This window comes from Palaemon carinicauda, chromosome 22, assembly GCF_036898095.1.
Source record: "Palaemon carinicauda isolate YSFRI2023 chromosome 22, ASM3689809v2, whole genome shotgun sequence".
Taxonomy (NCBI): domain Eukaryota; kingdom Metazoa; phylum Arthropoda; class Malacostraca; order Decapoda; family Palaemonidae; genus Palaemon; species Palaemon carinicauda.
The window spans coordinates 22,982,929-22,997,363 of NC_090746.1; the positions used below are offsets into that span (position 1 = coordinate 22,982,929).

Consider the following 14,435-nt stretch of genomic DNA (forward strand, 5'->3'; position numbering starts at 1 on the left):
TCAGTTCACATGAACTTCGAACACATATTGGATCTCAATAACAAAAAAAATTACAAATGCTTAATTTTTTTGTCAAAGATCAAAGAAGACTCCAATATATCCTTTGATTCGGCTATAAAAAACAAATATGATTTACCACAAAATAACAGTAATTCAGTGTCTGCAGAAATTCTGAGAGTAAAATATAATTTGGGTCGAGTAAATAAAATCCTAACGATCTATAAAGAGGGAAGTTTTCATTTGGGTGCCTTATCAAAAAACTTCCTGAGTAGACAAAGTTGAACGATATACTTTGAGGTAACGTTACCCGAGACTGTGCATTTCTAAAATTTGTGAAAGAAAAAAGTTCAAGAAGTAGAATGGCTAGTAGCTAGAGAGTTAAATGGTCCAAAATGTCGCAAATAGAGAGGGTACTTTCAAATTACTTCTGTAGACCCTACAGCATTCCACATAAAGTATACTGTAGATAAGATCGCACCTGTAATATCAATATACCAGAAATATCAAAAGTAGAGATTTGATTCCAAACCTGTTTAAAGAAAATGCAGGAATTAGAGGACAATAAGTCCATTGTAGAAAGACGTTGTGCTCAAGTTCTACTTTGAGAATAGTAAAAAAAAAAATTGTAAAAACTGACAATAGATAAGGCCAAACTTGTGACAATTAGACTCTTAAAAAAAGCCAGATTACTACAACTGCAAATATTTCTTTATAAGTAGAATTTGTTTTATGTCTTGTATTCTCATTTCAAGAATATTAGAGACCTTCACTGGTTTAGCAGTACGTTGAGATGAAAATACCTCTTTCATATAGCGTATATGATGTTGCTCATCGGAGAATGTTCGTTAAACATTCGTTTCGTCACTGATCTACTTCGTGAAAAGAAAATCTACTTAGGAAGTAGAATAATTTCATGAAGCTGTACATTCATAAAGCAGTCGCTCATCTCAAATTGGCTTTCATACTTAAAGAGCTGAAAATTCTTTATATTTGACTTCTACTTCCGGTATCATTAGCCATACTTTTTTGAATAGTTAAACGAGCACATTTGGAATCATTGCATTACAAAAACATTTTTCATATTGTATTTTACATGATATGACAATTCCTAGAAAAATGTGGCATTACAATAAAAGCCAATCTAAATTTGCAGTAATGCAATAAAAGAGTAATTCCTGTATGTACAGTCCTAATTAGTTAAACATGACATCTTTCCGATTTCAGATCTTTTGAAGGCCAGTGCCCCGAGCCGCATCGTGACAGTCTCCTCGAAGTTGCACGGAGTTGCAAGGCAATTGGACGTTGAAAATCTGAATTTCAGAAATGCCAGCGAGTACTCTCTCCTGGCTGCTTATGCCCAGTCCAAACTCTGTAACATTCTCTTTACAAAGGAACTCTCTCGCAAACTTGAGGGAACAGGTGAGACTATTGTCATGACCATTAGTATCATAATAAATGAGCTACTGCAGTTGCGAACTTTTGAACTTTCCTTTTCAATTTCAGAACTCTTAAACTGGATTGCATATTCCTGTAAAGGTACGGGAGGGAAATTCTGAACTTAATGTTTTGTTGTGATAAAATCTAAATTTCAAACCTGAAGCATGGATTGAGGTACTTTGGAGATTAGTTGAAAATAAAACTTTCAATTTATAACATTGGAATAGAAACAATATCTCCCCCGATGATAAAATCGTTATTCTTGATAGTTAATGAATAATTAACGTGAATTTTAAAGCTTTATTTTGTTAGGTAAACTACGCCTAGAAAATTTTGCAAAAGAGCCCAGGAATAAAAGAGACTCTTAATTACGACAATTGAAAGTTGGCTCGCTAAAATAATAATATTTGGAAAAAACTCAAAACAACATCTCAAAACACAATTTCAAGTTTTTATAAACAGGGAGATGCACGAACCTGAAAATCTAAATTTTCTAGGAACAATCCTACCATACGCTAGTTTCTTTAAATACTCATAAAGATAATACTTTATAAAGCTTTCTATGTAAGAGCATATGTACCCTCAAGGTTAAACTGAATAAATACTATCTTATGAAAAAATAAAAAGAATGAATAAATATCATCTTAATCCAGTTCCGTTAAAATTCCTCAACAAAGGTACATTTATCTGAAATCACTTCACCTGTAAAGACTAAAAAACGAAGAACGTAACTTTCTATAAGAAAGATAAATTGATTTTGTCCCATTACGCTGACCTTTGCATATTTGTATTGTCTTTTCAAGTAAACTTGTCACAATGCAGCAAAACATTGTAGCGGTTCCTTTCATTCCATACAATCCCCATTCTCTCTTAATGGCCCCATTTAACCATTTAAGCGAGCACCTACATCCCACCTGAGACTGAACCTTCACCCTCTATCCAGAAACTTTCCGGGCTTTCTTATATGGACAGGATGGATCACAGAGTAGGAATTTTTAATTCACATTCAGAAGTCACACAGGATAAGAGACTTCAATATTTAAATGTCATATAAACCTTTCCAGACATTTGAGTAGTCACCAAGACAGGTTAAAACACTTCAAGACAGCTAGGCAACATTTTCGTTTTGATATGACATTCAAATGACAAATCAGCATGGATGATTGACTAGGAGGTATTCACGTTATAAGACGAACTTAGTAATCAGCCTGCCATAAGCGACAATATGTTTTTGGTAGGAAATACTCTACATTGTAGATGATTAATAGATCTATTTCAGGTGTAACTGCTAATTGTCTCCATCCTGGAGTCGTAGCGACTGAAGGGTTCCACAAAGTAGGCACTTGGAGAGGATATGTTTACAGCGCCCTAGCACAAGTTATTGCAAAGGTAAGAAACTGGCGTCAATCCAGATTTAATCCTTTTATTTTCCAGTGTATTTCACACAACAACAGTACTTCGATTATCCTTGCCAAGGTTTGATCTGTGTAACACAAACAGTTCTATCTGAAGATAGACTTGGGAATGAATGAAGACTCCTGATACTATGATGCTATTTGTTCATGATTTCTTTCCTCGTTGACTTCATTCCACTCTTCAGCAGCCTTATTTCTCTCACGAACATGAAGAAATTCTTACAGGAGACTTCAATATCTCTCTTCTTTTACGACTGATATGTAACACCGGCCAGGCCACCCTTTTCAATGCAAGCATTAGAAGTTATTCACATTATACAGTTTTGTAAAGTTTCGAAACTTTCATTTTATAAATAAGTTCTGGAACTAGGTAACTCGAGTGCACTGCTTATCTCTTAAGTTGCATTTCCTGACACTGCACTCTTTCATATCAAAGACTAGAATCATCATCTGGACAGCAATATACTTGATACTTTATTATTGCTTTATATTAAATCAGGATGTCGGCGGTATTGAATTCCATAATACCAGAAAACTGTTTTACTCTCTTTCTAAAGGTACATTTATCAATAAGATACTCCTTAACACAGCTTGGAAATTTTGCTTACTTTGAACATCCTCTGTGACCCCGTATAGTTTTTTTTTTTTTTTTTCAAATAAAGTTGTCAGTGGTGTTCAAGTCCATAACAGCATTTTTTTTTCTTCAAGGTACCTTTATAAAAAAAGGATACGCCTTAATACAGTTCAGAAATTTTACTTTCTTTGAAATTAATTTTTGACTTCTAACACCATGATTATCTTCCTTATTTTTCTTCTAGGATTGTTTGACAGGAGCTCAGACAACTATCTACCTGGCTGTATCCGATGAAGTTAAAAACACTTCGGGGAAGTACTTCGTCGATTGCAAGGTAGAAACATATTCTCTTCGTTATATGCGTACACAAGTAAAAAATTATCTGTTAAAATGGTAAGAAAGTAGTTCTACTTATATACAAGGAGGGTAAAGCGTCATCAACAGGAAATAAGTAAGAGTAAATAATAGATAAAGAGTCAAAGGCAGGAACCAGAAGATTCTAAACGATCCATGTATTACCTTTTGATACAAACTATTTCCATACGAAGCTCTATACAAATTGTGTCTTGTACATCTCACTGTAGGTGGTACTAAGGATTTTTTTAGCAACGTCCATTCCACCCGCAGCTGTATTTTAAAACGGCAAAATGTTTCTTTATGATCTCTTCTAACTGGGCACATAATTTCTTAAACTTCTAATGTTCACCTCATTTGCGAACAAATACTTTGGAACCGCCACGTAAGAGTTCCCTTAAACTGCTACATATTAATAATAAGAAACTAAGGCTTAGGGTATAATTTTGTCTCCCACTTTTTCCCTTCCATTGATAATTGTTTTCATTTGTATCATCGCCTGCCTCATACATTCTCCTGAATCATACCCACAATATGATCATTATTTTTTTTGGTGGTATTTGCAAAACTAAGAAATACGCTCGGAAAAAAATGTCAAATTCATATTTCAACGTAATAGATGAGGCATTTCTTAAATAACTGTACCAACTTAAACGAGAGATAGTCATCAAGAATTAATACAGTGTCTTCGATAGCCGTCAAAACGTTAGAATAATAGTAACAGTTAGATAAATACTATCAACTCATTTAACAAATAAGGAAGTTCTAAATAACAAACTTGAAACCTCTAACCAATTACCGAACCGTTTTTTATCACATCTAATTACAATAACGATAAGATATTTGATTCCCACACTACTTTTAAAGAAACATGAAAAATAGGTCTTGAAATTATCCATAAAGGGACATTCTTCTCTCGTCATCTTTGCTTAGAATAAAAAAAAGGTAGCAAAATGCTATAATTCCAAGGGATCCAATGGGGAAAATAGCCCATTGAGGAAAGGAAATTAGTAAACAGATAGAATAGTGTGCCTGAGTGTACCCTCAAGCAAGAGAACTCTAAATTAACAGTCAAAGATCATGGTACAGAGGATATGATACTACACAAGACTAGAGAACAATGGTTTGATTTTGGAGTGTCCTTCTCCTAGAATAAATAAAATAAATAACGCCCTTTTTTAAAACGATTCTGACAGGAATCCGAGTGTTACCCACAAGCAGACAACGAAGACCTGGCCAGGAGATTGTGGGATGCGAGCGAGAGAGAGACGTCAGTTTAGAAGTGGCCAAGAAGAAATTCTGCTGATCTCTTCCCATCCACTAAGTTGCTCATACCTTCCTGATATGCCAAAGTTATCCCTCAACTCATCGCTTATTTTAATGCTTTACTGTTACCACAAAATAAATGTCCTATATTATTATTATTATTTCAAAAAATAAACGATTATTTTCAGTGTAATAGTGTTTGTGATTGTCCTACCCCACAGAGTTAGGCGATGTGATACTGTCTTGACTAATCTTAAAAAATAAGGGACGAATTTTGATGTTGTTTTCTGGGCTTTTTGTGACCACCTCTACATGATGAAAATTTAGTAGTAATTGATTAAATTCTGTTGATTTATCGACTCAGATACCCTTAAGCCTATTGTGATCTTCGACTCATTGAGTTCTTAATATATTTCATAACTTGATTGTTCTATTAAATGTCTTTAGTGCAAGAAGTTGTTGAGTGTAGTATGAATTAACCATAAACATCTTGAAAGTAAGGACTGTCCACTGCCATATTCGGGGTTTTGACCTTGGGTGCTAGAATTAACTCGAGTGCATATATAAAATTGGTCCTAGATGGTCTAGAAAACTGATCCCAGTGTCAAAAGGGGGATTTTCGAGGACGGAGGATTCAGTGATGCTAAAGAACTACATGGTCACTTAGAAAGTCATAGGTTAAATTTCAAGGCCAAAAGCATAACTTGGCGGCAAAATCTCGTAATATGGCTTAGCATGGGCTAAAAGAGTGATTTTGAGGTCTTCCTGAGGGTTTTAGGATCGATAAGATCAATAGTTTCATCACCAATGATTGTTAAGGTCATATTTAAGGTCAAAAGGTAAACGTTTCAAGGCCACGTGGTATAAATTCGCTGAAATTAATAAATATAGCTTGTATGTGGGCTAGAAGAGCGATTTCGATGTATATTTACGGGCTAAAATTACTTCTAGATGCAATAAAAAAAATGGAATGAACATTTCTATCACCATGAATATTTGATCAACTTACACGCAAAAGCTTATAAAGAAGGGTAGGCCTATACGAATAACAAAATGTAGTTGTTTTGACAACATTTCTCGTCTCTTCAAACAACTAAGTTACTTCTCTTTTTTTCAAGTGCAAATGCCTTTAGAAAAATATTATACAGTGTTTATACACAGTCACACATGCTTCTTGAATTAAGTTATTTTCATAAAGTATGGCTATTAATTGCTACTGTTCACTTCGTGCCCGCTACTGATAAATTATTTATTTACTGTTGCCAAGCAATATCTCGTACTAATAGTCCCATGACAATAATACGACAATGAGGTACGTGGGATGATTAGTAACGATAAAAACCTTATCTAAATTGATTTGGAATAAATTCTATATTTTGTACACCATAGACTAATAAAAAGATAGCCTACCATAAACTTATATCGCCATTTTCTAATAGCATTACAATTTTCTATCAAAGAAACAGCGATAACTTATATATAATGTGCGTATGTTTTATGCCGCTTCACAAGGTTAGCAAGGACTTTACTTGTATATAGCAAAGATGTTGTTCCTTCTCAAAATCACCAAATTCGAATTTACTGAGAAAACCGCTACAAAGAATAACACTGCTAAACAGAGTTGATGGAACTTGTGTCACACTTTCTTGTATTTTAAATATGAAAGATTTGATTTATAACATTGGTGCCATTTGCTACAGCAGTGGGGCCGGGAAGGGTATTATTGTACTGTATTACATAGCAATGTAACCAAGGGAAAAACTACATTTAAAAAAAAAATTCCGCTCTCTTTGAAAATGACACTCATTCCCGTCGCAAATGAATAGTTTCAGAAATATGTATATATATATATATATATATATATATATATATATATATATATATATATATATATATATATATATATATACACACAACGATAATGGGGGACCCCCAATTGGAACTCGGGGTTTTGGGTGTTGAAAACACTGGGGAAACGGTATTTATAAGCGCGGCCAATCCGGGTAACTGAGCAGTCACGTGACTTCCCGGACGTGGCGCAGTGAAAACAAACCACACTGCAACGTGGTGCTGCATGAACGGTCGTCTGTTAAAGCTAAATTATTCGCCATTATGCCATCATCATGTGTTATTTTCAACTGCAAGAATCACAATATGATGCAAGGAAAGATGTTGCATTTTTACATGTTCCCCAGTCGTAGCAGAAGCCCGGATAGGAGGGATAAGTGGCCTGCAGCATGCCAGCAAATTAATCCAAATGGACACAAATGGTCCCCACCAAAGAGTCGGGTTATTTGTAGTGAACACTTTATCTCAAGTATTTATGAAATTTAACATATTTTAATATAATTTAACATTCTGGTGGTTGGTGGTCCAACAGTATGTCTATTGGTGTTCATTATGAATTTATATTAAATTGCCAAATTACAGGTAAACCCAACAAGACTGAGAAAGAACACCCAGACTACATTCCATGCATACTGCCTTTCAAGAAAGACAGCTATGCCAAAGCCAAACGACAACTTGAGAGGTATGGTTCCCCTGACCTCACCGTCCCTACTTTAGGACAACAAATAAACAAATACTCAATTAACAATTTATTAATATGAATAGGAGCGCTTGGACATTGCTGTGTACATTTCAATCACCAATTTTTCACTACATATACAAAATAAACACAAACTTAACATCAATCAATCTGAAGGAAACATATGCTACACATATCTTGTTCTTAAACCACGAATGTCTAAACAATACAATGTATTTGTTTCTAGTTGAAGCTCGACACATTTACATAAAATTACTGTTATTTTTCTGATCTGGTTCTAACGGAAATTAATTTCCTAAAATAAAAAGTAAAGTGGTAACTGTACACTTGAAGTGTCCAACGCTGAATGACAATACTTAGCGCGGAGCTAACAAAGTTACCACTGATCACGTGTCTACAAAGTAGACACTGACCAATCAGGGGAAATCCTTTTCCAACTAATTCACTAGTTCAATCGTTGGAAAATTCATTTACCACACCTCACACTTGTGTGCTGTAAACAGTTCAAAATAATTATTGTTTATCATCATTTTTAACTTGCAAGTGTCGCTAGAAGTTAGAATAGTTGTATTTTATATCTCATTACTCACCTGAAGCATTTAACTTTATATTGTAACGTGTTTTAGCAGCTCCATCCAAAGAATTCAAGTAATCGTAAGCCATTGCTCTGGTTTGTTTTCACTTCGCTTGATTCCCGCGCTAGCGGTCACGTGATCGATGACGTCAGCTCGCGCTTATGAATATAATGGTGAAACAAGCCTTTTCTTCTCTATACATTACCTTTTTGGATGTATAGTAAACCGATGAAAAAATACTGTAATATTGAGCTGCGCAATCTAACATTAGCAATGTTAGCGTAACATGCTATCATTAGCAGTGTTTTTCATTTATTTTTTGTCAATCTACTGGTCGGTTGTAGTCGCTCTCGTTCGTTCGTTGGTACATAGCAGGTTTATACCTCCTGCGCATAAACTCCTCCCACCTGCGCATGACTCCTCCTCCACCATTAGGATTTCTTCTTCTCTACCCGCCAAATTTAACTATTCGATTTCATCCGCTTTATTCAAGTATATGACTATGACTTGATCCAGTACAACTATACCATTATTTTTATGTAATACCCTTGAATACATATTACATTTCACCCCAGTATTACTCGCTTTATTATCCGATACCTTATAAAATCACCTCGTTTCATATTCCCATTAAATATTATTTATCATACCTCCAGTTTATCTTTCTATATTACTTTTATACATTTTGTTATTACCTTGTCATGCCCCGATTTCACATAAATACTTGCTCTGGACAAGTTTCCCATTCTAGTGCATTCATGTTTACTCTCCAGACTCCGTTGTTTTTCCGTTATCCAATCACGAACCCATACCTATGGAAAATTTGCACAGGGGGTGGGGGTTAACATTTCCCTACCCCCTTCCCTTATCTCTTCAAGTGGTCTCTTCATACCCCTTCCAACAAATCCTTTTCTGTGGAAACCTTTGTCCTAATCAGGTCTTTGTTATTTCAAGTGTGGTTTTTTTATTTTTTTGTATTTTGTGATGGAAATTAAAGAAACTCGTAAAGGCTGCAGTATTCCATACTTGAAAGCATTTGCTAAATTTCATGGGGAATATTTTGATACGTCAACTAATGTTGATAATTTCCTTAAATCACATAATGTAATAGCCCAACGTTTACAGTGTCCCAAGTGTCGTTCATAGAAGTTAAGACGTTACAGTCTCAACACCCCGGTGACCCACAAGTTTCATAATCCGGGTTATAAAAGTAAATCATTAACTTCTTTAATTTAAATGTTTTTAGCATGCGCAGCTCAACATTACCGCTTGCCAGTACAAGTTTGTGACCTGAGACGGGGGTACAGGGCTTGCCCTGGCTAGGGGCTGTGACCTGGGAAGGGGGTCTGAGGGCTTGTCCCTGGCTAGGGGTTGTGACCTGGGAACTACATGGTTAGGATAGGTGGGTTTGTTAGGTTCTGTACCCTTTTATATATTGTGTAAAGGGTATATGGAAAAATGCTTTAAAATACACATGCTAATATTAGCGTAGCATTGCTAATATTAGCGTAGCATTGCTAACGTTAGCAATGTCAGCGTAACATTACTAATGTTAGCGTGCGCAGTACAAGAGCCATTATATTCAAACATTTAAAAGGAAATATATGTTTTCCTGTAAAAAATAGTGATTTAACCGTTTTTCACCTTCATTTCATCCGCAACAACAGCAACTAGTTCGGCTACTTTAAGTTAGTCGAACTGGTTGTTCTGTTTTTTTACGGTTGAAAAGAAGGTCAAATTCGGTTAAATCACGTCATTTCCTACAGGAAAACCTATATTTTCAGTTCAAAATGAGAATCTGCAATAAAGTACAGGGTGGGGCAGAACCGATTGGGAAGTTTTGAGGAGATATAAAAAAGTAATGGAGGTACATAGAGAAGAGAGTTAATTATTCTCGAAGTTAGCATAACATACAATTTAGAATCCTTATGTTCTGAAAATAATGTCAGCAAGATGGCGGCCGTTAGCTGCAACACACTGTTGGAGTCGTTCTCTGAAGTTTCCTACAGCACGTTCACACATACTGCGAGGTATGGCATTAACCTCTTCAATAATCCGCTCCCTTAGCTGTGGTGGGGTGTGAGGGCGACTTTTGAACACCCTTTCATTCAGGTGTCCCCAAAGAAAGAAGTCGCAAATGCTCAAATCAGGTGACCGCGCAGGCAACCCTAAATCACCCCTCAGAAACACCAGACGTCCGGGAAACATGTCTCAAAAAATTGAGTGAAATTTGGGCTGTGTGAACTGTAGCCCCATCCTGCTGGAACCACACATCTCCCAATCCTTCATTTTTAACAATCTCTTTCATTCTGGGCTGCAGGAAATTTTGCAACATGGCAACATAGTATTCGGAATTCACGGTCACAGTTACTACGTCCTCCTCAAAGAAGTATGGGCCTATCACGCCAAATTGTGAGATGGCACACCACACTGTAAGTTTAGGAGAATGTAGCAGTCTTTCCTGGATAACTTTGGGGTTATTTTCAGCCCAGTAATGCAAATTTTGCTTATTTACAGCCCCACAGAGGTGAAAATGTGCCTCATCACTACTGAAGAACGCTGCCTCGGGAGCAATCATTTCAAGCATGTTCTCACAGGTTTTGGCGGTTGGCAAGGTCTGCTTCACTCAATCCCTGAGCCATCATCATTTTTTAGGGATGGAAATGCAAATCTATATGCAAAATCCTCCTCAAACTGCGTGAGGAGAGTCCCAAAGCAACGGCATGCCTTCTTGCAGAATGTCTTGGCGACTGGATGATTGCTGCTCTCACCCTCTCGACATTTTCTGGTGTTCTGATGGACCTGCATCGGCCATGTGCTCTTCTTAGTGTGCTACCCGTTGCCTCTATCTGCCTAACCCAGGAACAAATTGTGTTCGCCTGAGGAACAGCATTGTTGCGTGGAATATTGAACCGTCGCCGAAAAACTCGTTGCGTTGCAATCACAGATTGACAATTCTCAAAATATGCGCGCACAGCAAAGCTACGATGGGCTCCCGTCTACACCATGTTGGCTACTGAAATGGGGATGTCTGAGGAGCGGAGCAAAACCACCCGCATCCCCCTCCCCTCCCCTCCCCCCGAGCATTGACTCCTCAAAACTGCTAAATCGGTTCTGCCCCACCCTGTACAACTTTACCCCGGGAAGCGAAATTGGGGTGGGGCTTCGTGAGCAGAAAACAGATTTAAAGGGTAACTCCTTTATTACGGCTGCATTGAAGATTTGATGGGTAACTAGCTCATTAAAATTATGATCAACAACTGCATTCATAAAGAACTGAAATGTTTATAGACAGCTTAATAATAATAATAATGATAATAATAATAGTAATAATAATAACAATTATCTGCATATGAAAATGTTACTGAAATAAATTAATCTTATCATCATCATTATTATTATTATTATTATTATTATTATTATTATTATTATTATTATTATTATTATTATTATTATTGTTAGATAAGCTAGAACCCTAGCTGGGAAAGCACAATGCTAAAAAACCAATGGCTCCAACAAGGGCAAATAGCCAAGTGAGGAAAGGAAATAGATAAAATACAAGACAAGTAATGAACAATCAAAAATAAAATATTATTAGGACAGTGTCAACATTGAAATAAATCTTCCATACATAAACTATAGAATAGTGTGCAAGAATGTACCCTCAACCAAGAGAACTCTACCCGAAGACAATCGAAGACCACGTTACAGAGGTTATGGTACTATCCCAAGACAATGGTTTCATTTTGGTGTGTCCTTCTCCTAGAAGAGATGCTTACCATGGCTAAAGTCTCTTCTACCCTTACGAAGGGGAAAGTAGCCACTAAACAATTACAGTGCAGTAGTTAAACACTTGAACGAAGAAGAATTGTTTGGTAATCTCAGTGTTGGAAGGTGTGTAAGGACAGATGAGAATGTGGAAAGACTAGACCAGACTATTCGTTGAATGTGTAGGCAAAGGAAAAATTAGCCTTAACAAGATATAGGGATCCAAAGTATTACTGTCTAGCCAGTCAAAGGACCCAATAACTATAGCGGTAGAGGAAGAAATCAAAATTGACAGACTTTAAAAACCCTTATTCTTCAACATGGTTAAACAGGTCCAACAATGAAGGAATAAATATAAAAGTTATGATGATCATTTGTGAAGAAAAGGATGTTAGATACTTAAACGAATCAAACTATGAAACTGTTAAGAACGTTGTTAACACAAGGAAAGTTTTGAAAATTAAGTTATTTCAGTAACATTTAGTTTCCATATGCAGTATATTATTATTACTGTTGTTGTTAAGCTATCTATAAACATTTCAGTTCTTTATGAATGCAGTTACTGATCATAACTTTAAGGAGCTACTTGCCCATCAAATCTTAACGCAGCCGTAATAAAGGAGTTACCCTTCGAATACGTTTTCTGCTCACGAAGCCCCGCCCCAATCTGCACTCCCGTTTGGGGGAAAAAAAAAATTCGCGGACGGGAACGCCAAAGCCAAACCAAAACCAAATACCTTTAATGTGAAGAATAAGTTAAATAGGATTAAAGATCAAAATGGAAGAAAAGAACAGAAAGTAAAAGGCAAAAATATTGGTGCGGTTAGGGACAGTTTGGCCCCTTCAGATATTATTATTATTATTATTATTATTATTATTATTATTATCATTATTATTATTATTATACTAGCTCAGCTACAACCCTAATTGAAACAGGAGAGTGCTATAAGCCCAAGGGCTCCAACAGGGAAAAATAGCCCAGTGCGGAAAGGAAGTAAGAAAATGAACTACAAAAGAAGTAATGCGCAATTAAAATATTTTAAGCACAGTAACATTAAAATATATTTTTCATATATAAACTATTACAATTAGAAAAAAAAAAGAGTAACAGAAATGAGATAAAAGTTTGCCTGAGTGTACCTTCAGGCAAGAAAACTCTAACCCAAGGCGCCTTAGTGGAAGACCCTGGTACAGAGGCTATAGCACTATCCAAGGCTACAGAACAATGGTTTGATTTTGAGTGTCCTCCTAGAAGAGCTGGTTACCATACATTCTGTGAGGTTGCATTAAGTAAGCCATTTCACCTATTCTTCTTCAGTTTATGGCCTTGCTTGAACATGGATGACCATCATATCTAAAGTGAGGTTTGACACATCAAAAACAGAGCTTGCAGTTGCACAGCTGCTCAAGTGCAGCTACAATGCAAAGTACAAAGGAGCAGGAACTCACAGATACTTCCAAAGATAGAGAAACGCGGTCAGTCTACACTGGCCAGAGAGAGAACGTTGGTGAAAATGCTTAACTAGCATGGCATCAGCATTTCATACAAGGTGCTGGAGGTCTGCACAGCTGGGAGAGCAACAATCAGCAAGAACATGGAGGATGGGATGGTCTGTCAATCAGTTGGGCAAATAAGGCTGCTAACCACAGCAACAATAACAACATAGACCATGTTCCCACTACAACGACAGTGACCACTACTTTACATGGAACTAGTGTTTCTGTTCTCCAATATCCAACCAAAGACAACATGGTGAAGAGCGTGAACATGTGAAGTCCAGCGAGCAGAAAGTGAAGATAATTCAATAACTTCGACTCCTTCACCAATATCTGGCACGCCTTCTTTACCAAGTATAAACCCTCATCTCCTCAGAGTGGTGGGACACACCAGGGCCCGTGTCTGTTGAGGCCACCACCTCATAAAAGAGTACGGGTAGCTGGAAAAAGGTAACTGTGACTGATGGTCAAATGGATGAGAGTAGATCAGCCCATTATGCTTGACGGAAGAGAGGAAAGCAATTTGAGGTCAGCATTAGTATATGATGCCTACAGTGCACCACGTGTGAACTGATAGTAACCCTTAATTCCCACCAACGGAATAAAACTTTGGTCCGATGGTTAGGCATTGAATCCACTAGTTTATTTTGTCTGAATAGAGAGAATGTTAAGCGTACTTGGCTAGGATGGGAAGAGAATCGTGTAAATAAAAGGAAACTAAATAAAATGAATAAATGGTTAGACTGGAGGAAAGCCACCCGGAAAAAAACACAATTGTATATCGAGATTTCATGAGCCTTCCATTTGTTTAAGAAGATGGCTGAAGCTACGCGATGGTATCTATTCCATTTCTGAATTTTTTTTTCAATATCTAAGAAAACTTCACTAAAAATATAAAAATTTTGAGTCAGATGAAATTTAATTATTGAAAACTAAAAATCATCACAAATATTACTAACATTATGAATATTATCATCATTATTGCCGTCAAAGTATATATA

The 14,435-nt window shown here is 36.4% G+C and overlaps 1 protein-coding gene across 1 annotated transcript in view; it reads left to right on the forward strand.

The window, feature by feature from the left end:
- The window catches only part of LOC137615849 (retinol dehydrogenase 13-like), a 28,542-nt gene extending 23,322 nt beyond the window's left edge, over positions 1-5,220 (forward strand). The window contains exons 6-9 of the mRNA XM_068345538.1: positions 1,225-1,419; positions 2,717-2,826; positions 3,671-3,760; positions 4,977-5,220. Coding sequence (XP_068201639.1) covers positions 1,225-1,419; positions 2,717-2,826; positions 3,671-3,760; positions 4,977-5,060 — 479 coding nt within the window. The 3' untranslated portion in view covers positions 5,061-5,220. The remainder of the gene's footprint in view (positions 1-1,224; positions 1,420-2,716; positions 2,827-3,670; positions 3,761-4,976) is intronic.
- Positions 5,221-14,435: the final 9,215 nt, after the last annotated feature.